The sequence below is a fragment of the Barbus barbus genome, assembly GCF_936440315.1.
Source record: "Barbus barbus genome assembly, chromosome: 21".
NCBI lineage: Eukaryota > Metazoa > Chordata > Actinopteri > Cypriniformes > Cyprinidae > Barbus > Barbus barbus.
In genome coordinates, this window is record NC_136749.1 from 10716720 (window position 1) to 10743853 (window position 27134).

A 27134-nucleotide genomic window follows, 5' to 3' on the forward strand; every position below is an offset into this window, starting at 1 on the left:
AATGCTAATAAATATTAAAATGAAATTTAATGCAGTAATTAAACCATTCTCTTCTTTGAAGATTCTTGAAACGTTGAACCATTCTCTTCATTGTATTTTAAGTCATTGTATGTATGAATTGCATTTTTATGTATTTTTGTATAAATTGATAGATCTGCATCTCAAAATAATAATAGTAATAATGTCATGTCATTGAACCTTAATGCATTTACTGAGAATGTGACAAAATGGAAGCAAATGTACAAAATGTATAAAAATTACAGCACACACAAAGCCTCATGCCATCCATTGTGAACTGATTCAGAAAGAGTATTCAAGAGTAGAAAGAGCCCTGATTGTGTTGTCCTCAGTGGTGTTTGAGCTTCAGAGTCACGCATGTCTCAGGCTGTGAGGGCACACATATCTCCCATTCCCAGGGTTTATTATTACAAATAACCACTTCCATCTGCACGCTGACACTCAGTGGGGCACGGAGCCAGAGCAGATGTATACCAGTCTGTCCCGCTCCCTGTGAGAGAGGGTCTGTCAGCAAACCCTCTCCCCTGATCCTTACTTTAAAACCACTGTGGACATGGTGATGAAAAATAAGAAATGGACTGGAGAAATCTGGAGGAATTTAGTTTTTATAGTCTTGCTTCTCTCTTTTTCTGTCACTCTGTCCTCTGTTACTCGCCTGACCCTCACCTTCCACCCTGTGCCTCTTATCTGTCAGTGATCCCTCATTCTCCTGACTGAGATTGGCAGCCTTTAAGGGAAGCTCTCCAAGCAGAGTGGAGGAAGTCCCTGTACAAAAGAAAGTCACCACAAAACAAACAATCAGATGAGAATGTGGCGTTTCGCTAACTCACTGCTGAGTCCAACAAAGGCAAGAGAACAGAGTATGGGAGGTTTAAGAGTAAATGTTATGTGACTCTTACTTAAAGCTGAAGTGATTTTTTTTTTTCATAAAATGCTTTCTTCTATCCCAGTTTAAAATGCAGAGATAGCTGTAAGATATCCGTAGGTTGTTAACCTTAAAACACTGGATATATTTTGTTATCAAAACATTTTCTTCCTTTGTTTGAGCATCACCAGCCTGACATGGCAACACTGGCAACATCTATCTATCACGGCAACATCTATCTATATATATACATAGATATATTTACATATGTTATGATATATAGATTTTTTTTCGGGAGTCTTGTAAAGGCATTCAATAACTTATAATACAATACAGCAAAACTAGTGTATATTCAGACTTGGCACATTATGTATAATGAAGAGTCATGCAAGAATCATCATGTACAATGACATTTTCAAATTATGACATATCATCTTATGTGAATATCAACTTAAATTTGGTCATTTGGTCTTTCAAGACTTGAAAGTTTTAGACTACTTTTATGCCTTTTTTCGAGTTTGACAGCCCCAGTTCATCATTTACTTTCACCGAATGTAGAGTATATGCATCAACATTCTTCTGCAGAAAGTCAATACAGGTTTAAAAGAACATGAAGGTGACAGAACTGATGACAGAATGCTTATTTTGTGAGTGTACTGTCCCTTTAAGTTTGCCATAAACCATTTCTCTTTTACAAAACACCTTCATGCTACTATACTTTGTATATCATTTGCTCTTCTAGCTGTATGAGTTATTCTGCTGTGGGCTGAGTATTCAATAACTCATTTCAGGTTTGTGGAATAGTTGTGAGTGGCCTGCCAGTGACCCTTTGCTCTTGAGGTGAGGTCAGGCTCTCCTGTAGGCCTCCCAGCTGTCTCTCTCCCTACACCCACACGTCCCTCTCCGCTTGCCCTCTGATTTCTCTCTCTCCCTCTTCACTCCCCCAGTTTTTCCTCTCCCTCTTCCAGAAGAGTTGACAGCTCCAAACAAAACAGGGCCTGTGAGCTGACTGACACATTCTGCCTCTGAAAGGAGAGCATTTAACACGCCTCACACCCTGCACTGCCCACCACACACACAAACACACACCCTTAGCCAGTCGAAACAAAACGCCACCACAGAGAAAAGAGAGGATCGGCCAGAGTTTGGGGGGAATCTGCACCTTGAAGAAGGGAAAAGGGGGAGAAAAGAGTTGAGAAAGGGAGGAAAAAGAGTTTTTTCAGGTTCAAAGGCGGTCTATTCTCCTGCCTGCACTCTGTCACTCATCCTGAGCGGGTTAGCCTGGAGGATAGCGCTCCTTTTTCACTAGTGTCATTCATCCATCCGTCAGGCTGATGTGCACTCCAATGGGTTTGGTGGAGAGCTGCGGAAACTTCCTGTCAGGGCCTGCCGTGAGATCAACACCTGTTGGAGTGAGACGGAGGAGTCACTGAGTCCCGACTGGAGTGCCGCTTTCCAACCCGCACACTGAAATCACAAACACACACTCAACAAACACAAACAAACAATGCTATCTGCTTCCTCCGAACTTAAAAGTGTGTGTGAAATGCGAGCTTAACAGCTTGAGGGCTTCTGGTGTTAAAAGCAAAACAATATATAAACATACAAGTATAAAACCGCAGTTACTATATGTTAGGCTTTTTTATTTATAGTGATGATGCAGATTTGGCATTGTGCAGTCTAAAAAAAACACTCTTATTACATTATACTATTTACTTTTATGTGTGCCAAAACTAGTGTAAAAAATGTTTTTTATATGGGTTTGCCCCAAAAATAATGAGAAAAAAAGTTGTTTTAAATGATAACACTGATAAAAACAATATAAAATATATTATTATAATATATATTAAATATATGTAAAATATAAAACATCCAGTACATACAGTCAGGTATGTAAATATTCAAACACTGACTGAGTTTTTGTGCTTTTGCCTTGTATACACCACTACAATGGATTTGAAATAAAACAATCAAGATGTGATTGAAGTGCAGATTTTAAGCTTTAATTCAAGGGGTTGAACAAAAAATAAATATATGTATATAAAAATAAAACATAAAATTCTTAGGAATTACAACCATTTTTATACACAGTACCCCCATTTTCATGGGCTCAAATGTACTTGGACAAATAAATGTAATCATGAATAAAAATTGTAATCATTTTTAAAAATTTTGTTGAGAATCCTTTGCAGGCATTGACTGCCTTAAGTCTGGAACTCATGGACATCACCAAAGATTGGGTTTCCTCCTTTGTGATGCTTTGCCAGGCCTTTACTGCAGCTGGGTCTTCCTGCCTTTAGTTTTGTCTTCCGCAAGTGAAATGCTGCTCAATTGGGTTGAGATCAGGAAATTGACTTGTCCATTGCAAAATATTGCACTTTTTTACCTTCAAAAACTCCTGGGTTGCTTTTGCTGTATGTTTTGCGCCATCGTTCATTTTTACTATGAAGCGCCGTCAAATCAAATTTACTGCATTTGACTGAATCTGGGCAGAGAGTTTAGCCCTATACACTTCAAAATTCATCCGGCTGCTTCTGTCTTCTGTCATATCTTCAGTTAACACCAGTAACCCAGTGCTACTGGAAGCCATGCATGCTCATGCCATCACACTACTCCACCATGTTTCACAGATGATGTTGTATGCTTTGGATCATGAGCTGTTCCAAGCCTTCTCCATACTTTTTTCTTCCTGTCATTCTGGTACAGGTTGATCTTAATTTCAGCCGTCCAAACAATACTTCTCCAGAAGTGTTCTGGATTTTTTAGATGTTTTTTGGCAAAGTCTAATCTGGCCTTGTTTGCACCTTGTGGTGAACCCTCTGTATTTGCTCTCGTGCACCACTGTTGTCCTCCGTGGACATCCAGGCTTTTTTATGTTGCTGAGCTCACCAGTGTTCTTTTTTTCTCAGAATGTACCAAACTGTTGATTTGGCCACTCCGAATGTTCCTGCTATCTCTCTGATGGATTTATTTTGTTTTAGAAGCCTAACAATTTTCTGTTTCACTTGTATGGAGAGATCCTTTGACCGAATGATGTGGGTTCACAGCAACAGCTTCCAAATGCAGTTGGCACACTTAGAATCAACTCCAAACCTTTTACCTGCTTAATTGCAGTAGAAATAATGAAGGAATAGCCCACACCTGTCCATGAAACGGCTTTTGAGTCAACAGTCCAATTATTCTTGAAAAAGGGGGTGGTACATATTAAAGAGCTGTAATTCCTTAACCTTTCCTCCAATTTTGATGAGAATGCCCTCAAATGAAAGCTCAGAGGGTGTACTTTCACATATTCATTATATAAGCAGCTAAATTAAATTGTGCCTGTGTCCAAATATATATGGACCTGAGTGTGTATGTATAAGCAATATATGATGTATAGCATATTATATATAGAGAGGCATCATTTTACATACACTGTGTATACACACACAATGTTATATTGGTTTCTAAATAATGTATTAAAAAAATTGGTCTAGCTTTCAAAAACAACAACGTTATTATTGTACAATTTCAAGCGAGTCCAAATGTATTATTTTTTTGGATCAGACTTAGATGTACGTACTTTATAGTGATACAGAATACTGCTCTTTACTCAAGACTTTGATTTCACCACAGTTTCTCACATCGAAACTTCACTCTCAATTCTCAGTGCTTTTCCTGGCTGTATGCAGCCAGCAATCTGAGCCATGTATGTTGTCATGAAGCTGGATGCCAGAGGTGCCGTGATGCTAAATGAACTGACCGCAGTCCTGCTATCAGGTACATTCTCATGGAGACCATTAGTGCTGCTGTCCCCTGAGGCAGGCCTTTGAATAATGCATGTGAGAGCTCAGGCTCTCAGTGGCCTGAGGCATATCCACCGCTCTTGTTACCTCTCATGGCATATCCTGTCAGAGTCACAGGTCAACATGTCGCCTGCTGGACTGTGTTACACGCGGCTCAAACCACCGCTGCCAGATTCTGGTTTCAAAAGCAGAGCAGAGTGACAAAAGTAATCACAGGCTTTAAAATGGCTCTTGGAAAAAAACCGTAATGGGTTCCAGTGGACAATGGCTGTACATTTTCCACTGATTCTGTTCACTTATTTTCCCTAATCTTATTCTATTCAGTATTATTTGAAGGATGTAAGGATCTGACTTGCTTAAGAGAAAGAGCTGAGAAATGACTGACTATCTGGCCTGTGTCAGGAGAGCACTATCCAGCTTTCAGAAAGCCATGGATCTACCCTGTATATAAGCAGATTCTTCATGATATATATAACATTTCTCTTATTCCTGTGATGGCAAAGATTTTTCAGCATCATTATTCCAGCCTTCAGTGTCACATGATCCAATCATATGCTGATTTGGAGCTCATGAAACAGTTGTAGATACATTTTTCTTCAGGATTCTTTGATTTACAAAATTCAAAAGAACAGCTTTTTCAAATAGAAACATTTTTTTAACATTATAAATGTCTACTGTCATTTTTGATCAATTTAATACATCCTTGCTGAATAAAAGTAGTAAGCTGTCGCTTTATTACTTTGCCAACCAAATTTTAAAAGTCACATAAACTTAATACATACAAATAATTAAATAAATACATACATAAATATTAACATGGCATGAATTAAAGAAAATACGATTATTTTGTAAAAGCACAAATAAATTGACTTAGTATTTGGATGAATTTTGATGGTTTCATGGCCATCAATAACATTCACAGCATGAAACATTGACGCTTGTGGTTCTGATTGCAAGTGAACCCGTATTTATTGTATACCCATATTTTCTTTTACCTTGCATAGTTTGCTTCATGGTTTTCAAAGATGAAGTCATGTCATGCAAATTGCCCATGTTGACATCTGCTTTCTTTGGCAAGCTTCTAGCAAGTGACATACACAAGAAAACATAAGGGAGGTGGTCATTTTACACAATTCCAGTTAATTGTTTGCATTCACCATTATTTTTTAGCATTTTGCTTTCCTGATCTCTAGTAAGATGATGTCTGGTAGAAAATAAACAAACTAAACTGGAACCAACACCTGAATCTTTTCATTTTAGATATAGAAACACACACACAGTGTTCAGTCTTAATTAGAGCGAATGAAAGGATTGTGTGTGGGCTGGAGGAGGGAAATGAGTGTGGTGCTCTGCTGAAAGTGATCCCTGTCACACACAGGATGTCTGCTCACTCTCTCAAAAGGCCCTGTCACACACACACACACACAACATAAGGAACGAAGGACCAAGGGAGAGACATCAAAATAGAAAGAGTGAGACAGCTGCTAATTCCCACCAGGTCTGTTGTAGTGGGCAAAACGGATTGGAAATCCCCATTCAATGTAAAGGCACCCGCAGTCCCCACAATGACCATGAAGCCTTTATAAGACTTTATAAGACATCATATTAACAATCTTTCATTGTTGCCATTCTGCACACAAGCCAAAGAGGCATTTCTATTCTCGGTGATCAGACCAACTCTCATTCTCTTACACATATACATGCATATGGAGAGAATATTAAAGGGATAATTCACTCAAAAATGATCATTCTTTTATTATTGAGTCACCCTCATGTATAACTTTTTTCCTTCTGTGGAATGATATTTTCAGTAGTATTTTGTTTTCACTAAAAGTCTATGGGCTTCAATGTTGTTTGGACTGTAGATATTCTTCCAAACATCTTCTAAAAAATATGTTTTGGCTGAACTATCCCTTGTCACATTTTTCATACAACAAAGGCATCACTGGCAATATATGATCAATATTTTTGTGCATTTTTAAATAAAATGTGTTAATAAATTCCAGTTTTTAAATGAAATTAGGATACGGTGTTTATTAAAAATGCAGTTATATACAAATGATTTAGGTAACACTTTACTTAAAGCCTTTATGTACTGTATAATGCATTATAAAAGTAGTTTTAATGCATTAATTATAATGCATTGTAAAATCGCATGAATAACTGTAACCCCAGTTAATACAATATAACATTATGCATTATAAATTTGGTTATAATTATTTACAACAAGATATAATGTATTTCAAAGCACATTATAAATAATTATAATGCATCATACCCTTTAATAATCCCTTGTAATGCATTATACATAATGGCCTTAAGTAAAGTGTTACCATGATTTATTAGGATTTTAGCATTAGAAGTATTAGAAGTTTGTTAGTGAACAATATGAATCGGTTTAAAGGGATATTTCACCCAAAAATACAATTCTGTCATCATTTACTCACCCTCATGTTGTTCCAAACCTGTATGCATTTCTGTCATCTGTTGGACACAAAAGAAGATATTTTGAATCAAACAGTTTCAGTTCTTATTGACTTCCACTGATTTTTCTTTTTTGGACATACAATAGAAGTCTGTTCTTTCTTCAAAATATCTTCTTTTATTTCCCTCAAAAGAAAGAAAGTCAAATATGTTTGGAACAATATGAATGTGAGTAAATGACAGAACTTTCAATTATTTTGTGGGTGAACTATCCCTTCTAAAACTGAATACGCTCACAAACGTTCTGGCACTGTTTTAGCACTTAGTACAAGACTGCGAAACGGAGTAAGAGGGAGAATATTATTCCAGGGTGTTTTGGCACCAAAGGACAGCTCTATGAAAGGTTACCCAGGTGGTCGTTCCTCAACTCCTCTGTCTCTCCCCCAGCAGAATGTCAGTTTCAATTCCCTGGCTCAATTCCCCAGTCCCTTACCCAAATCATCATGTGAACCTCAGATTGCTTAAATATGGGCCCATGAATCTGATACTCTGTTGGGTTTTGAGTCTTGACGGAGGTGCTGAGAGCCGGCTGATGAGGGGGCCCAGCCGTCCGCCATATTGCCGCCCAGTATGCAGTGTCATGTTCTCTGAACAATCGCCCGTGTCCTTCTAGTTGGGTAAACAACAGAGGCTGTCAGCCGGTGTCAGGTTTGGGCTTTTCAAAGCAAAAGAAGGAGAATGACAGATGACTGCTCTGAGTGTAGCCGACACTTTGCTGATAATGGTGGTCTGAGTGCTGATACGGAGAGGCAGAGTACGATGGGCGAGCGAGATATACCCAGTAAAACATACAGAACCCACAGTTTTGACAAACACACTGCTGGGAAAGACTGCGAGGCGCTTTCAGTGAGATTCCCCGGCTCGCTCGATTCTCCAATTCATCCGTGGCAGAATTTGACATGTGTTGAGGTTGAATCGCATCCACGATTGTGAGTTTGCAATGAAAAGCTGAATTCAAGCCTCTTTCGACCGCATCAAAATTCAACAAATAAATGAAAGAAGTAACTGGATAGAATGAAAATAAGCCAAAGTAGCAGTGAGCCAATAATCAGTAATAACAATACTATTTGTTCAAATAATAAGATGAAAGATCCTATATTCCTGTGTGTTAAGATTTTTTAGTTAATTTTACGGTGGTTCACATAAAGTGTTGATTTCCAAAATCTTTTAAAAAATAAATTAAAATAAATCTGCATTAACTTAACCTGAAAAGTGTAATATTTGTTCCTCTGTTTGTCAATTAGTTTTCAATTTCATGATGAAGTTGTTCAAATTACAGATAGCTAATAATTGGTGAGAATTAAGTTTTTTGGGGGGTGGGGGGGGGGGTCATTTATTTTGTGCATAGGTGTGAGTCAATAATAAATAATATTTGTTCAAAAATAAGATAAAATATGCTTTATTCTTTTGTTAAGAAAATTATTTAATTTAAATGTGGTTCACAATTTGTTAATTTGCAATATAATTAAAGAAAAATATATAAAATAATATTAATTAACTTAAAAGTGGGCAAATAATTGTTCTTCTATTTGTCCATCAGCTACACATTTCAGGAATAAATTGTGGAAATTACAGAGAACATTTGTGTAAAAGTAATTTAATTTGCGCCAAAGTAGGAGTGAATCAATTATTTGTTCAAATAAGGTGGAAAATGCTTTATTCCGGTGTTAAGAAAGAAATAATTTACTTTCTTTTATAAATAAATTGAATACATTAAAACATTTTTTTGTTATTCTGGTGGGAATTGAATTTTCTGAAGAAGGAAAAAAAAAACAGCTAATGATAGAAAATCTGGTCAGTGTCAGCTCTGAGATGCGCAGATGAAGTGATCGCATTTAATGTCAGCCGTTCAGATTCCTTGGTGTAAATCAGCTGACCCTTTCACAAACTGCTCGATGAATTAAGCTCCACAGAACACTTTCATTAAATTGAACTCAAACTAATCTGTTCAGGGTTCATGGGGTTGACAAGCCACAAAAAAACAACATGTCTGACATGGCCGGCACGAGCGTACCTGTAACCTGAGCCGAGGGACGGTGGCGTGCCAAAACTCGGCAACCCTCACGCTGAGAAAGAGTCCAGTTAGACCGGATCCCCACCCCACACATCAGCTCTCCTCACCCCTCGAGTGCTGGCCAGGCCTGCACAGTGGGGTCCCTCCATCTGGACGCATTTCTACCCTGACAGGAGACATGGCTGCATTAAAGAACGTATTCATATACGGCCCACTCAGGACTGTCACTGCTGGAGATGGAGAGCAGACTGGAGGACCGGACTGTGCAGAGAGAGAGAGAGAGAGAAATCTGGGATTTCGCTTGAGCACTACAGAACTCTCCTTCTATAGCCCATCTGTCAAGCATTATGGACCCGGGCCCTCAGCTGAATAACTCAGCTCCTCCTACACATGGAATGTACAGAGAGGATTGTTTCTGTTTAAAATAAAGAAAAGGTTGCACATTATGCAGATGAAATTACCAAAGATGTATTCTGAATGATTAAATTATATTAATAATGTTTAAATGACAATGAGCATTTAAAAATATATATTATTAGAGTTATAATCTATGTACGCTAGTCTGATTGACACCTAATTTAAGATGTAAAAGCATGTTTTACGTAACATGATAAAATGCATTTGTTAAGTACAGTACAGAATTATAAATAAATAAAAATAGTTAGGCTTAAAAGGGGGGGAGGGGGCTAACTCTGAAACAGTAAAAAAAAAAATCCTTTTGAACAACAGTTGCACAGAATGTCAATAGGAGTCATAAAGTTAATAAAGAAGTTAAGTAAATAAAGTACTTAGCGAATGTAAAATGTGCTTTAATAAATGTAATAAAACATTAGTAAGTTATCTCGTAAAAATGAAACTTTTTATGAAACAACTACTGCAAATGAAGATGACAAAAGATTGATGAATGGATAATAGCGACCTCTTGTGGACACAGTATAGCAAATAGAAGTGGCAAGGGTTGGTTTGACATCTAATGTAAATTTAGAAAATCCGGATTTTGTGTCTTCATTTTGTCATTTTAGTAGATTAAATATTAAGCAAGTAAGTTAAAATATATATAAAAAAAAGTTAATTAAGTAAATTTGTTTGTGGTAGGTTTGTGATAGGCCTACCACAAACAGCTTTCTTTCTTTCTTTCTTTCTTTCTTTCTTTCTTTCTTTCTTTCTTTCTTTCTGTCTTTCTGTCTTTCTGTCTTTAATGCAATTGGGTGAACAACTGAACCAATCCGATTCAATCGCCTCTCTGATTGGGAGGCGGAAAACTGTCAATCATTTCTTAAATGGGAGGCGCTTAGGTTCTACACGAAACTAGTGGTCAGTTACATTAAAGCGTCCTAAAGTAAAGAGCTCCGTATTATTATTACCCCTGTAACCCGCTTAACTACCCCATGCAGAAGAGGTTTAGATGCATTCTTCGATTCATTTTACCATCATTGCTAAATGTATTATTATTAATGCATTTTTGCATAATGCATTTATTCATTTACCTCAATAAATGACCGTAAATATTTCTGTGATATAATTTAAGTAATAAATAAATAAATAAAAACATGCATGCATACATACATACATAAGCACGTGTTAAACGTGGGTGGGTCTAAAGATCCGCATTAATACTAATATTCTACTTCTTAATTTAGACTCAATGCAATTAGAGTCTAAGCAAGACATTGTGCATAGAATAATAATAATAAAACAAAAAATAAGATAAATTATACTTTTGGCCTAAACGTCGTTTTAAACCCGAAGCTGAAAATCGTTTAAGAATTTTTTGATGGGTCTACCATTACTATATGACGCCGATAAATCTGGATCGCTGAACTCAAGCTGTTGGGTTTTTATACAGAAGATGCACAAAATGAGTGGCGCATGCGCCCTCCAGTGTCCTTTGACAACACTACATTTGTAACGTATAGATATTATCCCTGTCTATCTTTCCTAAACCGAAACGCTAAAGAAGTTTCTATATGCAATAAATCACTGTCGTCACAAAAACTGGCAATATGACTTAACACTATTCCAAATATAGTAGCTGCTAGTGATTCCAAGGCTAACACATCTGAACACATCCTGAGCTAAAAAAAAGAAAACATTCTGTGAGCACAGAGAAATTGAGTCATGTCTTGCTCTCGGGATGCGCCTTTAAGGATTCCTCCCCCGGCTTTCCTGAACTGACCTCTTCCCTTTGAAACCACTTCCTCCTTTCTCCCAATCGGCCATGTTTAATTTGACTCATTCATGAAAAGTTATGTAAACACAACAGTAAAGCCATGATGACCGCGAAAGCTACACAGTGGGCGATGCTCGATTACTGAAGTGCATTGTGATCGTGTGGATGCAGCGCGTTGTTTGTAAATTAAAGACTGCGCATTAATCAGCAGCAGTGGGAATTAAGACTAGCGCGTGAGGCTTCGCCAGGTGGGCACGCGCATTTACCAAATTCACATCAGTGGCGTAGAAAGAATAGCATTTAGTATAACATTCATTCAAAATATTAGCCTGCTCAGTCCGTGACTAAGAAAGTTAAGTTGGTGGGAAATGATACTTCATGCATGTAAGCCGTGACTTCACTGGCAGCGACGTATTGTTGCCATTGTTTATCTCAGAAAGTCCTTGTGTTCCTCGTGTCATATGGACACATCGCTTGATGCATTAAGAGCAAGCAAACACATACATTTCAAGGGGGAAATGCTTCTTTAAAAATGTCCTACTTCAGTGTTGAACGTTTATTCCATGTACAATGTAAGTTTGGTATCACGTGATATGTGTAAAGTTTTCCTCTAAAGGCCTGTAATAACAAAAACTGAAAATTCTCATCACTGACTAGTTTCCTTAAGCCCCTTCATGTCAAATGATCTTGTTTGAATGCCAGACATAACAAATGCTTTATAATATAATATAGTGTATTGAAAACATGATTAAATGTAGTGTTGTTAAATAGGAAATCATGAGGAAAAAGCAGAATGTGAAAAACAGGAAAGCAGAAGAGACGACGGTTGTCCAAGAGTTTGCAGTGGAAAAAATTATCCGCAGAAGAGTCAACGATGGAAAAGTTGAATACTATCTAAAGTGGAAAGGCTTCACGGAGTGAGTTTCTGGAACAAATGTTGCCTGGGTGTCAGATAATTATATTATGAATATGTACCACATTATGACATAGCTGTCAAACTTTCCACAGTGCAGAGAATACCTGGGAGCCAGAAGACAACCTGGATTGTCCTGAGCTGATAGAGGAGTTTCTCAGAAACCTAACTGTCTCAGGAGAGATTGAACAAGAGGGCTGTCAGTCTCTAGACCTGGAGGTCCAGCCCAAGCAAGAGTTAACTGAGCTGGATGCCAATATGGTTAGTGTCTTTATATACGGTAATTTACTTTCACTCCTACAGGACTATTAGAGCACTACGGTGTTTTAAAATAAACCCCAAAAATACATCAATTTATTTCAGTTATGCTAGAAAACAAACTGCCAAATACTTGCCGTAATATGAATAACTGTCAGTGCATCGTATAGAGCAGTGGTTTTCAAACCTGTTCTGCAAGCACCCCTGCTCTGCACATTTTGTATGTCTCCCTTGTCAGACACCCAATTCAGGTCTTGCAGTCTCTACTAATGAGCTAATGAGTTGAATCAGGTGTCTGATAAGGGAGACATACAAAATGTGCAGAGCAGGGGTGCTTGCAGGACAGGTTTGAAAACCACTGGTATAGAGCAAAGGGGTCCAATCCTGCTTCTGCAAGACAAGTTTCCACAGAGTTTATCTCTAATGAAACACACCTAAACCAGCTAATCAAGGTATTTGGGATCATTGGAGGAAGTGGAGCTAAACTCTGCAGGCTGGCCGTCCGGGAGCAGGACTGAACACCATTGGTACAGAGTTTTAGTTCTGTAGACTCTCTCCAAGAACTGCAGGTTTATTGCTCTTTCTTTGTGATATATAATGTATCCGTCTTGTCAGGCTTTATGATAGTTTAGCTCTGTGTCTGGAATCATGCAGGCTCACCAGCAGCCTCCGGAGGAGCTCATTGAGAGGGGTAATGAGGAGGTTGATGATCACAACGCTGAGATCCCAGAAGGCCAATCTAACAACCCAGAACCAGACTGCATCATCGGATGCACAGACCAACAAGGAGAGCTAATGTTCCTCATCAAGTGGTAATATTTCTACACTGGACCATATGTGGGCTTTCTTTTATACTGCTTTATTAATTTTGGATGCTGTAATGCTATTTTTTTATTTTAAATTATTTAATCAATGCATAGAATTTCTTTCCCCCAGATCACGCATTGATGCACACCTAAATGTTAACTTGGCTTTAATGCTTAACATCGGTTTGCCTGAACTGGAAAACCGTTTAGAAAAGCAACAAGCTGATCAAAATAGCAGCAAGTTGTTGTCAGGTGCTGAAATTTCCACAATGTCAGAGTTATTATAAAACTAAAACATTACTTGAAATAAAATAAACAATAACTGAGATTAAATTTTGGATAACTTTTTTTTTTTTTCTGTTTTCAGGTAAAATAATAATAGTATTATTGTAGTATCATTAAGATACTATTTTTATATATATATATATATATATATATATATATATATATATATATATATATATATATATATATATATATATATATATATATATATAATATAACTTATATACTTCTAAAATGATATTAATATTTTAAGTTAGCTTGTACTCTGTTTATTATATACTATTGTTATTTTTATTATATTTAGGTTTTTTTGAATGTTGAAATATTTAGCCTTAATGAATTTGTTTTAGTTATTTTAGTTCTTAAACTTATTTTATTTCTGTTATTTGGCAAGTGTTTTTTCTAATATTTATATCTTATTTCAGGTTTATTTCGATTGGCAAAAAAAACAACATTTTAATAGTTTTAGTTAATACTGTACTGTTAATACTTTTCCTTTTCATTTCCATGATCCTCTTCAACACAAAAATAGAGCGAAAGATCAAAAGCAACCTCACAGCAAAAAAAGAAAAGGAAAAAAAGACAGTATACAGTGCTGTTTCCACTAATCCACCACTGCAGCTGCTGATTGTGCTTTTAATTTGCTGTATTTGTCCATTAGTACTGATCATCCTTTCTTTATTTCATCTCAGGAAAAACACAGATGAGGTGGCTTTACTGTCAGCCAGAGAGGCCAGTAAAAGGTGGCCTGAGATGGTGATCCGCTTTTACGAGGACAAGCTGACCTGGCATGGAGAAGATGAGCAGTGAGAGAGAAATATGTAGCAGTGGATACTACTGTACCTCCTGGCAGCTTTAAACATAAACACTGTGGCATAAGTATACTGTTTGATGTACCGTGTATTCAAAGTGTGTGAATCCACACTCCAATGTGAAGCTCTTCCCAACACACTAACCTGTAGTAATGTGAGTATTAGAGCTCTACTGTAGTGTACGGTTCTACGAATCTGCTAAGTGGTTTATTAATCGGATGTTGTTGTATCTCTTGGTCTGTTGTTTGAAAGTTCATTTGTGATGTTTATCGTTCTGTCCTCTGTTACTATTATCTGAACTGTGACTACACATAGGAAATGATGACAGATGGTACAATGCCTGCTGGATAGGAACTGTTTGATGTGTAGGTGTACTATTAACCCCTGGTTACACACTTATTCCAGTTATACTGTGATGGATCCTGTGATCTGCGAGGACGTAGTGTGGCTCATGCAGGTATAAATCCATAGATTTGCACAAAACTAATTCTAGAATGTAGACTATACAATCAGGTTTTTATGGACATCAACACTTGTTGTAGGTCAGTGTCAGTTTCATAGCTGTAGTATACAGGCCTTTGAGGTTTTGTGTTAAAGGCGTTTGTCCTGGAGTTTCGATCTTCTGGTTTTCTGTAAAGATCACTGTTAACCTTTAATCTCGAGTGAGCAATCTCTAGGTGCTTTAAATAAACATGAAATTACCTCAGAAGTGTTGTGATTATTCTTACGTTAAATTGCGGTTGTCTGTAAAAAGTGTCTTAAATAACTGAGTTTAGCTACCTTTGGTACATTATATTGTAAATATGGATGAAGCAACCTTTTTCTCATCAGATTTTCCTTTTAAATCGCAAAATGTTCAAAATGAAATTTTAAAATAACCAATCAGCGTTATTTTAGTGTCACTGAGATACTTTTATAATGTTGTTAGTTATATTTTATTTATATAACAATATTCTGAATTTGTTTTTACACTACCAGTCAAAAGTTATTGAACCGTAAGATTTTTAATGTTTTTTTTTTTTGTTTTTTTTAAAGAAGTCTCTTCTGCTCACCAAGCCTGCATTTATTTGATCCAAAGTACAGCAAAAATATTAAATTTAAATATGTTTATTATTTAAAACAACTTTTCTATTTGAGTATATTTTCAAATGTAATTTATTCCTGTGATTTCAAAGCTGAATTTTTAGCATCATTACTCCAGTCACATGATCCTTCAGAAATCATTCTGATTTGCTGCTCAAAAACATTTATTATTAATATTTTGAAAACAGCTGAGTAGATTTTTTTTTCAGGTTTTCTTTGATAAATAGAAAGTTCAGAAGAACAGCATTTATCTAAAATAGAAATCTTTTATTCTGCAGTAATGATGCTGAACATTTTCATTCTTTTTTTTGTCTTTTAAATTTTATGTTTTCATATTTCTTTCAGTTTCAGTTATTTTAGCACATTGTTACACTTAATGAAAATGAGATGTTGCTTTAGAAACTAGCTGATTTTTTTCCCACATTTTTAGTTACTATTTGTTTTGTTTCCAGTAATGAACATGTTTTTTATGATTTTAATTTTAGCTAAATAACCCTGTAACCTATCTGTAATATCAAGAGGTTTGAAAAGCTGTACATGAATAATTGTTTAAGTACTGCTAGTTGTTTCAAACATGCAGGCGTTATGATTATGGAACCCATTTTTTCCAGCTGCTTTTTCCTGCTCCTTTTATTTTTATGGCAGTGCTAGTCTGCTATGTCTCTGGTGGCTGGTAAAAATGAAGCACCGCTGTCCGTTAGAGACACAAAATGAGCTTGAAAGTTTTTCCCCAGTCTACAGTTCCCATGAATCAGCCCCAGTTGGTCAACAAGACCAATGTCTCATGAAAATACTTCCTGTTTTACTCTTCTCATTTTTTTAAACCTCTGAGTACTGGCTATGTGTCCTTGTCCAATGTAAGTTTGTGAGCGTATGCGTGAGGTCTTTTCCAGCGTTCTTGGACTTATGCAGGAATTCACTGGCGTGTGGGTGAGGGATCCTCGCATCCAGAAAGAGGATTTCTGGCATGCTTACATGGATTATGAAATCTGTATACATGTAAGTGCAATCAGAACATATGATACAAAGTGGTCAAAACAGATGGTGGAAACTTCCTGATCATTCTTTATATTTCATATTCATTCAGACAAACAGTTTGGCCTTCACTAAGAAGAGTTCCTGTGTACGGCGGAGATACAGCGAGTTTGTGTGGCTAAGAAAAAAGCTACAGGAAAATGCCATGCTCATGTATGTAACCATTGCATCCTGTTATTGATATTTACTTTGTTCAGTAATTGTGCACTGATGGTTAATAGATTGTAATTGGGTCAATGATGTAAAACAGCATCCACGAATATTGAAAAACCACGTTTTTAGACATAAACCCTCTGTATATCAATTTGATCTGATTTTCATGAAGTTATTGAATTATTGAATATTTTTATTGAATTATGCTATGTCACACCTTTTTTTTTACTGAAATTAAAAAACATGATCATCATAGTAAATATGTATTGAAGTCATTGTATATATAAGAATTAAAAAAATATTTTTTTTATAAATTAATATGAGCATCACAGAATTGACCCGATTTATATCCCAATTCATACAAATTAGCTCATTTATTACTATTTACAAATAAACTAAATGTTGCTAATTACCAATTTACCAATTACAGTTTTAGTATTTATAAATATTTATTAAATTAGCTTTTATTTTTTAGATTTTCAGTCTTCATTTTAATAATTTTAAGTAGCTTTCTTGTCATTTTGGTAATTAAACCTAATCTTTAAATATGTTTTCCCCCTTAATTGGTCATACTTTTGTTTGGGCACCAATTTCACTATAGCTAGCTAACTATTAATTATGACTTTTGCCTCAATAAACTCCTAATTAATGCTATTTAGGTATGGGGTAGGATTAAGGGATATAGAACATGATCAGGCAGAATAAGGCATTAATATATGCTTTATAAGCACTAATAAACAGCCAATATGTTTACTAGTAGCAGTCATATATATGCTAATAAGCAACTAAGTGATAGTGAGAATTGGTCCCCAAAGTAAAGTGTTACCATTTATTTTAGCTGTATTTTAATAATTTTAGTTAACCATAACTATACTGCTAATTACCATATTAGGCAGCTGTATTGTGGACATATTAAAGTTTCAGTCATTTGGCAATTGTCTATTTGACAAATGAAAACTGAACTTCTGTTCTCTGAATTGCAGAACACATCTACCCAGACTTCCTCCAAAAAACCCGTTCTTCAGTCTCAACAATGCCAGAGAGATTGGAGCCCGTATGGAAGGACTCAGGAAATTTCTAGAAGAGTAAGTATCAAAATAGCACTAAAGAACAACATACATACAACAAACATGAAACCATGATTGAAAGAAAACATTAAGCTTGAGATTTCAGTTCTTCATCTCTTGAATCTAAAAAATACAGTAACTGAAATCCTTATGGTTTCTGTGATCAGTTACTGTATATACTTACATCCTCAAGGGTGGTTCACAGCCCGGTGCTACTTTCGGACAGCTGCTTACATCTCTTCCTACAGTCCCAACTAAGTGTGAAAAAAATCGAGGCCTGTGCTGAAGGCCGAAGTCGCTACACTGTCTCTGAGGCCATTCACAGTTTCGGCTCAGGAAACAAGCGCTTTGAATCTCAGTCTGAAGAGAGCGTGGAAGAAGAGGACGATATGCACTGTGAATCAGAGTGATAGACTGTTTTCTACGAAAGACATTCCTGAGGAACATAATATTCAACAATGAAGATTGCAGCCCATGAGGAGAGACAATGGAACAGGAAAAAATTACTGTCATTGCTGAAACGGTGTTGTTTTGTCTTGCACTTGTACTTTCTGTATTGATGAATCTGTATTGATGAAGATAACCTAATAAATTAAATTATTTAAACCACATTTGTGCACACATTAATGTCTTCCTTGGCAATCAAGTGAATGTATAAAAGCATAATGTGGCCTGTGTGGAAGACAGTTTGTTGTTAAAACTACAGATGTGCGCTGAGAGGTTTACGAGAGGGAATTTATGCTTGCGTGTGAAGTCCCTTAAACGCAATAACCCCGTCCTAATAAGCAAATACAGAGCATTAAGACATTACGTGATTTAAACCCGACCTTACAGAGCTAAATCCTAATAATAATCTCTACTCAAACAATTTTATTGCCATACTTAGCCATAAAAGATCATTGTCTGGATGTCATATAAATTGTGCCTTCTCATAAATATTTAACAATCGTGCGAGGCCACACATAACCAGCAGATGGCGCTGCTGCTCTTCTGTTTGTCTGTCCATGACTGACGGTCTCATACCTGCAAAATCATAAATATTTCATCAAAGAGAAAAAGCCCTCAAAGCTAGCAGTATTTTCCCTTTTTCAAATCATCCACTGCTTTCACAGGCTTTGGCTGGGACATCAAATCATTGAGACATTTCAGAAGAGGAGGATAAAGGTAGGCTATTCTATCGCCACAAGCAAGAGGTAAAAATATAGCCATTAAAAAGGGCCACAAGCATTATCCAATAAACCAAATTATGTCTGAAATCATCAAGGCAAAAATATATTTTGGGTCACAACAGTTAGTATGGCCCCAACAGAGACATGGCTCAATCATATGATCAAGAGATGAAATCGTAATGCTCAATACTTGCTGTTGTCCCGCCTTACAGTTTAAAAATAAGTAATCACATAACAGAAGTATAATAGAAAATTATATTAGAAGTATATTAGAAAAAAATAGTATAAAAACATAGCCTGTTCTTCTGCGCACATGCTTTACCCCAGTAAAAAATAGGCTATTAGTTTGAATGTTCTCTGAATATTTTTAAGTAGCCCAGTAACAATAAAGAAAAGTTAGACGAATGTCCAACTAAAACATTTCAGAAAACATTCCATGAACGATGTGTAGCCTAAATAAAGTTTTTGTGCTATAAAGAACTTTTGATAACTTGCCAGAACGTTCTGAGAATGTTCACTGATAGCCGGGTAACAACCTGGTAATCATTTTCTCTTCTAATATTTCAGCAATGTGTGTTTTCTCTCGGTTGTTTACAATCAGAACTAGCAATTCATGAATCAATATTAATCTAAACAGTCAAACAGGTTTGCAAAAAGGTCTCAAACTGTTTGATTCATTCACACAATTCACTTACGAACTGAAGTAGTTTGTCACAGGGTAACAGGATACTTTATAAGACAGAAAATAAAAATAGCACTGTATGATATGAACTTGCAAATGTCTTTTATCATGTGTCAGGAATGAAGCAGCTCTTAATTGCACGTGCAGCTTGTGAATGATGGGTTGGGGGTTGAGAGAGATGGGAACATGGGTTGCTAAAATTATGGTGTTAATATTTCAGTAAAATAGATGTTTTACCAATACCCAATCGTTATTTTTGTTGGGCTTTTAAAAGCGTGAGATTATTATTAAATTACTTTTAATCATTAATTAGTTTGATCTCATTTTAGTCAGGCAACAACACCAATGGCGTGAATTTGCAAGTCTATCTAATGACCCTAGACTAGAGCAGTGGTCTCAAACTCAATTCCTGGAGGGCCACATCTCTGTACAGTTTAGCTCCAACCCTAATCAAACACACCTGATCCAGCTAATCAAGGTCTTCAGGATTAGAAACCTGCAAGCACGTGTGATTTGGAGCTGGTTGGATCAAAACTGTGCAGAGCTGTGGCCCTACAGGAATTGAGTTTGAGACCACTGCTCCTAGAGGCACAGAAATGAAACACTTCAGATTAAAGAAAGAGTCACACTGATACTTTCACTAAAAAGACATCCCCTCGCCCCGTCTCCTCCCGTCTTACTTGTACCTCTCATACTACAAGCAAAGGCTCATATGTGCAGAGTCGCCCAACAGGTTGAAATGTTCCTCTAATCGCCTGCCGCCTGAACATCACTCGCCACGGCTCCCCTAAGAACCCTGACGGCCAGCTGCTGCTGTCTCTCTAACGATGGAGACCGTCTTAATAGGCTCTGCACACACTCAGCTGCCTGATAGCAACACTGGCAGCTCGGGGCCTGAGACTCCCACTGGATGCACAAATACCAGTAAAAGAGGCTGGAGGTGTGTATGCGTCAAACAGACAAGCCACTCTAACGGTTGTATGGGGGCAATACCATGTTGACAGGCAGAGTCCCAGTGCAGGCTGTTGTGTTGGTTAATGTCAGCGGCCTGTCATTCTGTCCACCTTCTGAGATGACGTGCTTGGCCCTTGCTGTGACATCTTCATGAGGTGTATTATTTATTCAGCAGGCCAGTCAGAACAACTGAAAGGTGACATTTGAATTATACTGTAACACCTAAAGCAACTGTTTTTCTGTGAGCTCCTTCAGTTGTTTAATCCAGTAGTGAATCATGTTGATTCGCCAGATAAAGACACCAGACAACCAGAAATGTCTATAAAAATAAAAATAAAAACTTTACAGAAATTCATTAGCACTCTTAACATAGTGTTCTATACAGATGTGATGCAATCAAGTAAAAAAAGTTCTGCCTTCAAAATTAAAGAGCACATGGTTTATGCTACTATTTATGTCATACTTTATTGCTGATTCAAAGTGTTTTTTGAAATGTGAGTTCAGCAAGGAGCATTTTGAGGGTCTTTCCTCATTTAATTATACAGGAGCTGTACGTGAATGCATTTCCAAGATGGCCGTGCACTGACTTGCCTTGCAAAGGATTTTTTCTTTGAATGTGCACTTGCAGTGTACTTCAAATATTAATATATTCACTTCATTGAACTTCATTACAAATGTGTAATTACAAATATTTTTTAAAAATTCTATAATAAGTACTATTTTTAAAAGCTAAAATGCACTTCTGTTTCACAAGGGTATACACCTGAACATGAAAGTGGTGTGCGATGCTGAAATACACCTTTTTTCTGGCAAGTTATCAACAAAATATCTAATTATACAGTAACTAATTAGCACAGAATTTAATATTAACATACTTTTAGCTTTTATAGCTTTTGTATCGTATTGCTTTACTGTATTTTGTGTGGTTAGCACACCCAGTAACATTAAACCTATTTTAATGTTCAGTTGTTTATTGAAAAAGTACTTTTTGGAAAAATCCATTCTAATTGAACTCTAAGCCTTACACCATCTGCTTCTAGAGACTGCTAAAGGAAGTTATGCTATGCTAATGTCATATGCCGTTAGCTAGAACACGTCTGACACATTTGCTACATTAATTAGATTACTGTGTCGTCCGGAGGTGAGGGTGATATTCATTATAAATTCATAATCGGAGAAACAAAGGGCTCCCGGCTGCATGACTGACAGGTAAAGTCACCTTTGGACCTCCTCTACTCAGCATAGACCAGTGAGGGCGGCAGGGAACACACCAAATTGGGGTTGAGAGGACACACTGCTGAAGCTGTCTTATTAAACCACACAGGGTTTGTCGAGTTGTCTGTGATGTGTGAGAGAGAGAGAAATAAAGAGAGAGAGATATAGAAATTGTGGGTGTGAAGGCACGGGAGCACAGTGGGCATGAGTGTACCGTATGCATTACCCCTCCCGTCACTTTCACACATGGTGGTAATGAAGCTGTCATGGCCGCCAGCATGTGGACATGGTTGATATTCAAATGAGAGCGCCGTTTACCTGCTGAAGACAGACCAGTCCAATTATGGGCTTAGGGCAGAGACCAGGTCCATGAATAGGGCAGACACACTATTCCACTGCCGTTATTTTCAGTCTGGAAAAGATTTTATTGGAAAAATCACCTTGCATGATGTTGAGAAAACTATGGTGAACGTATCTTCAAAGGGAACCTCGGATGCCCATTTTCAACAAGTTGATATGATTCTTTAGGGTCTTAATGAATTGTCTGCAAGATTCTTTGGTTAAAATTCCTCAATCCTCAAACAACACCTTTTTACTTTTTCAGCTCTGTTCACAGCGACCCGTTTCGGTGCATGTCTCTTTAAATACTAATCAGCTACTGCTCACCCTGCCCCTCTCTTCCATTTTTTTGTGTATTTGGTGGTGCGTTAACATCAAAAACAAAACTAATCCATGGTGTCCTCAGTGGCTCCTATGTTCACTTTTACATCCAACTACAAAACACCTGCATTGCTTATGAGACGTTGTTGCAACAGTTGCTTGAGCGCACAGAAAATGACGGATAGCGTACAACTGACTGAAGGTGGAAATATGCCAATACAGCACAGTCTGTCAGCGGTCGTCTGCTCAGAAAATTTAAAACAGCTTAATAATTGAGACTGTTTAGGTTTTTTGGGGATTAAAAACACACTGCTAAGACATATTTATATGCAAACACCATGTAAAAGTGAATTCTGCATCCGATGTCCTCTTTAAATTAAAATACCTTGCCATTGTTACTGAATATTCCTTGGGAAAACAGCAAGTTATTCAATAGTGCACAATTTTATGTTTACCCAGTAATATTTATGTCACTCTTAATTATAGAACAACCATCTCAGATGTAATACTGACACCTAGTGGTGTGGATGTACAGTAGCCTCTCGCAAAAGCAACTCTTTTACATTTCCCATGAATTATTTGTTTTCGCAACTAACAGTTTCCGATAACAGGAAGGGTTGCAGAGATATAGTTAGCAGTATTAATGCCTCTTATTAAGAAAGATGATGCCAACCCCTCAGAGGACTTCGGAGGATGCCAAAGCTCAGACAACATACAGAATTACCAAATTTTGCCATAAGTCAAACATATTAAGGTTCTGCATTATATAAATATATTGTGGAAACTTAAATTCCTGTAGAGCTGCTTTGTAACGATTTGTATCGTAAAAAGCGCTATACAAATAAACTTGAATTGAATTGAATTGAATTGAATTATTCACCTGGTGGTGTGATTTCAAAATGGTGGCCTCCGTGAGGTGACTTACTACATTTTAAGTAAAACAGCTTTTTCGAAATCACTGATATGACTGGTGCCTTTTTACTCATGTGAGTGTACACCATTTTACACATCTGTCAAAAGTACAATTTCTTTCAAACTTTTTCCAAGTCATTTTTCAAAATGACTGATTGCACCTTTAAGGAATAGTCAATGCCAGACCCAATGGACCTCTTTTGCTGTCTTCTGAATGAGAGGAGTATTGTGACAGTAAATTTCTTTTTAGCCATGCAGCGTGCAGCTAATAGGAAGCCATTTCAGATGCTGCTATTGACTTCAGCGGTATACTATAGTGCTCCACTCTGAGAGAGCTATTGACTAGTCTGTAATTGTCTGTTTCCCGCTTCTACAGACTGTTAACCTTGAGCTGCCACGGGGGAAGAGGAGCAGGAATGGCCATGGCTGTCAGTCCCGCTCCACTGTCATGACAGCACTAAAAACTGAGCAGACCTTCACCTTTACCAAGTTTGAAGCGAACACTGTCTTGCATCTGATGCCAGGGTTTTCAACAAGAGGTCCTCCAAGGGGTCTGGGGATCTATGAATTTTCTAAAGGTTTTGAATCATGACATTTCTGAATTCTAACTGATTTTATATTAACTGAACATTCTAACAGTTGATCCATTGAATTTTACTGTGTAGCAATGTTAGTTTATGTTTTCATAGTTCATAGTTTCTTCTCATTTATTAGATTGGGAATGTATGTTAATGAATTGATTAATGAATTAATAAATTACTGGACATAAGAAAAGTGCTGTTTTTATATGGTTAAAGAATAAAAAACAACCAGGGAGCAAAAATTGTCCCTATATGTAGAAGTTAATTTCTGACACTGCTTATGATTCTGTTGTGCGTGTGTTCATCATAGTGCGTGGAGGTCATCTGTTCATGATGAATGAGCAGAATGAATCCTCCACAAACAGAAGCTACAAAAGGTGACAGAGAGGGGAATGACTCCACAGGGGACACCACCATCTGCTTCAGGGCTTGTCAGCACTTTTTATGATACCAACTGCATATTGTCTCAATATACATATGCTCACTCATGCACACATCAGAATCATATTTACCATTATTTAGCTTGCATTTGACTTAATTGTGTTTATATGCATGTACATATGGATCATTATCCAAAGTGACCATTTCCATATAGCCCAGAAATCACATCAGATACATTATTTTACAGTTAATCTAATGGAGCAAGTGAATGTTCAGAAATGAAAACGTACATGACTGCAAAATTACCTAGATTATACAGATTATGAAAGGTTCACTCACAGCCTCAGATTTTCAACCCGTTCTCACTGGAAAATGTAAGGCTTGGTGATTTCATGAAAATTGGTGATTTGTATGCTTCGATAAAACGTATGATTTTTATCATATGAAAACAAACAAATGAGATCATACAAATTTGCCACTAATTCACCTAAATGCTGGATTTTTAAGCCAAGTGGATTTTGAATGCAATTTACAAATAAAAATGTATATTTGATAATTATTTCACAAATGTAAAATAAAATATTATGTCTTTTTTAAATAAAACTTTACATATGTTTTTGAATATATCATATAATGTATAGTGCACCAGTTGAACCAGCACCAGCACTGGTGCCACCTCTAAAAAAATATAAGTGCGGGATAAAAGATAGCAGGTATGTAAGGTCCTACAATGTGTTGTGATAGGATGCCAACAAAAACACACGGCTGCTTGCTTTGAAATTGAATTACAAACATACAGACACGGGTACAGTGATCTACAAGCAAGATCCTCTTCAAAGGCTTCTTGTGTCTTTCATACAATATATACGCTCTATCACCTTGCAATAACTCATTGTCTTCCATCAGATCTGGACTGCAGTGAAGGGGAGGGGATTCGTCAATGTGTCCTGTCTCAACATTAAGCTCCATCTGAAAAACAGCCCGCCATACCACCGCTGCCAAAGCCAGACATCTTCCCCGTCACTCACTTGTCGGCAGGGAAATGAATCTGGATGCAGCATGTCCCCCATTCATCAGCCTTGACAGGCTACCTTTGCCTGGTTCCGCTCGGATGGGGTCCCCGTCACTGCAGGCGGGAGAGCATATTTCTGCTGGAGATGAAGAAATTACTGTGTGTGCAGCGCTGTGAAGTAACTCGTGAGCGTAGTGTCATTTGGTTGGGTATTAAACGGCATCAAGTTGCCCTCATCTCACAAATACTTCTAGAGGGCAAATCCAAAGATACGTTTTATATTGCAATCTTTTCTTCTTCTTTTTTCAAATTCATTCATATTATAATGGGCTGATATAACCTAGAACATGTAACATCCTCCTGAGCGCAACTACATGCTATTGTTTGTACCTTAAATGTATTTGTATGAAAAGTAATGAAGAAATGGGAATTAGAGTGTATCTTCACAATTATATTTAACCAGTATCACACAAGCAGGTCTACTGTTTTTGCAAATATTGGTATAGTGTCACGGGTATTTATAGCCATGGGGATATTTGTGTAAACAGCACAATTGTGATACTGCTGGTAAAGACCAGTTCAATAAACAATGATGTTAATATTGAGAAACTTCCATTTTAGACACAATATTAGCAGTTACTTGTTTTTACTTTGCCATAAAATTGTTTCAAACAAAGACAAAGTGTTGTATCCCTGAGGAACACACAGTACGTGGTATTTTGTAAATTAATTCCTGAATGAATCTGCATGGTTAAATGCATCAGTTGAGTGAATAATGCAATGATTTATTTAGCTTCATTCGAAGTCACATACTACAAGGTAGGTGACAAACAGAATGTGGAAAAACTAGTACGTATGTCTGAATTTACAGTTTTTATAAATCCTGTGGAGGATAGAAGTAGTGTGTTCAATAGATTGTACTGTTGTTTAGCAACATGCCAGTTGTTCAGCTGAAAAACCAGTCAAGATCACAAAGGGATATCACTAAATTGCCAGTGCATTGTCTAATTTATTTGTTAACATTATTAAAGTGATTGGATGTTAAACTTCCTGCTTCAAATGCAATTGATAACTTATTCCTAATTTGATTTCTTATGATACTGTTGCACTGGCTCAGAATTTAATAGGGAATTGTGTAAAAAAAAAAAATCATTCACCAAAATTAATACAAATTCCCAAAAAAGACGGCAAAAAAGTACTTGTATGAGATAATGTTTTTATAACATAAGTAATGTCACAAGAGCAAGAGAGCTGTTTTCACGAATATGAGCATGACACGTTCAACAAACAAAAAGTTAATAGTAAGTAAATTACATTTTAGACACAATTTTAAACAACGAAAACCGTTCCAAACAAATCCACAGCAGAACTGTTTTGTGTTTCTGAGCAGCACACAGTAGTATTTTGCTACTGGATGTATCAGCCTTAAACAATTAAAATATTTATATATATTTATGCCTTTGTAATTGCAACAATTCAGATGCAACTTGTGTGCCACCTCTGCAGTGCAAAGATGAATTTTGTTGCTAGTGATTTCATTTGATTGGTAACCACTCTATAAAGACATGTCTTATTATTTTAATTTTACTTATTGATTGCATTTAAGACATTTTTCAGGCAGATGAATTTGGTTTGGTCTTGGTCTTGACTCAGTCTCACCCTGCCTTGGTTTTTTCTTGCTCTCAAACCCTCAAAGTGTTGGTCTTGTCTTGATCTTAACACACTCTGGTTTGGTCTCTGTTTAGGCAGTCTTGACTACAACACTGCCTCACAGTCTCATTTTCATCTGCATAAAATTCAGCATCTGTCCTGGATAAGGT

General features: G+C 36.8%; 2 protein-coding genes across 5 annotated transcripts; both read left to right on the forward strand.

Moving 5' to 3' along the window:
- Nucleotides 1-10483: 10483 nt before the first annotated feature.
- Nucleotides 10484-15117, forward strand: LOC306886842 (chromobox protein homolog 3-like). 4 transcript variants are annotated; one of them, XM_079444170.1, is made up of 5 exons: nucleotides 10484-11908; nucleotides 12108-12253; nucleotides 12327-12510; nucleotides 13162-13319; nucleotides 14291-15111. In XM_079444170.1, exons 1-5 carry the CDS (start codon nucleotides 11900-11902, stop codon nucleotides 14406-14408), a joined length of 615 nt encoding a protein of 204 aa, XP_079300296.1. In that variant the 5' UTR covers nucleotides 10484-11899; the 3' UTR covers nucleotides 14409-15111. The 4 variants fall into 4 exon arrangements, with proteins under 4 accessions (XP_079300296.1, XP_079300298.1, XP_079300299.1 ...); XM_079444172.1 differs by having other exon boundaries at nucleotides 11354-11908; nucleotides 12345-12510; XM_079444173.1 differs by having other exon boundaries at nucleotides 11372-11584; nucleotides 12345-12510.
- A 1226-nt stretch (nucleotides 15118-16343) lies between these two features.
- LOC306886843 (sorting nexin-10B) lies at nucleotides 16344-18358 on the forward strand. Its single transcript, XM_079444174.1, has 4 exons — nucleotides 16344-16492; nucleotides 16581-16681; nucleotides 17665-17766; nucleotides 17942-18358. The coding sequence occupies exons 1-4, from the start codon at nucleotides 16367-16369 to the stop codon at nucleotides 18156-18158; spliced, it is 546 nt and encodes a 181-aa protein (XP_079300300.1). The 5' UTR covers nucleotides 16344-16366; the 3' UTR covers nucleotides 18159-18358.
- Nucleotides 18359-27134: the final 8776 nt, after the last annotated feature.

What these genes read in the sequence shown, in the direction of transcription:
- LOC306886843 (XM_079444174.1), top strand. Translation starts at nt 16,367, where the DNA reads ATGCGTGAGGTCTTTTCCAGCGTTCTTGGACTTATGCAGGAATTCACT. An exon ending in ATTATGAAATCTGTATACAT is followed by an intron (nt 16,493 to 16,580) that starts GTAAGTGCAATC and finishes ATATTCATTCAG; the next exon opens with ACAAACAGTTTGGCCTTCAC. An exon ending in CTCAGGAAATTTCTAGAAGA is followed by an intron (nt 17,767 to 17,941) that starts GTAAGTATCAAA and finishes TACATCCTCAAG; the next exon opens with GGTGGTTCACAGCCCGGTGC.
- LOC306886842 (XM_079444170.1), top strand. An exon ending in CTGAGCTGGATGCCAATATG is followed by an intron (nt 12,511 to 13,161) that starts GTTAGTGTCTTT and finishes GGAATCATGCAG; the next exon opens with GCTCACCAGCAGCCTCCGGA. An exon ending in CTAATGTTCCTCATCAAGTG is followed by an intron (nt 13,320 to 14,290) that starts GTAATATTTCTA and finishes ATTTCATCTCAG; the next exon opens with GAAAAACACAGATGAGGTGG.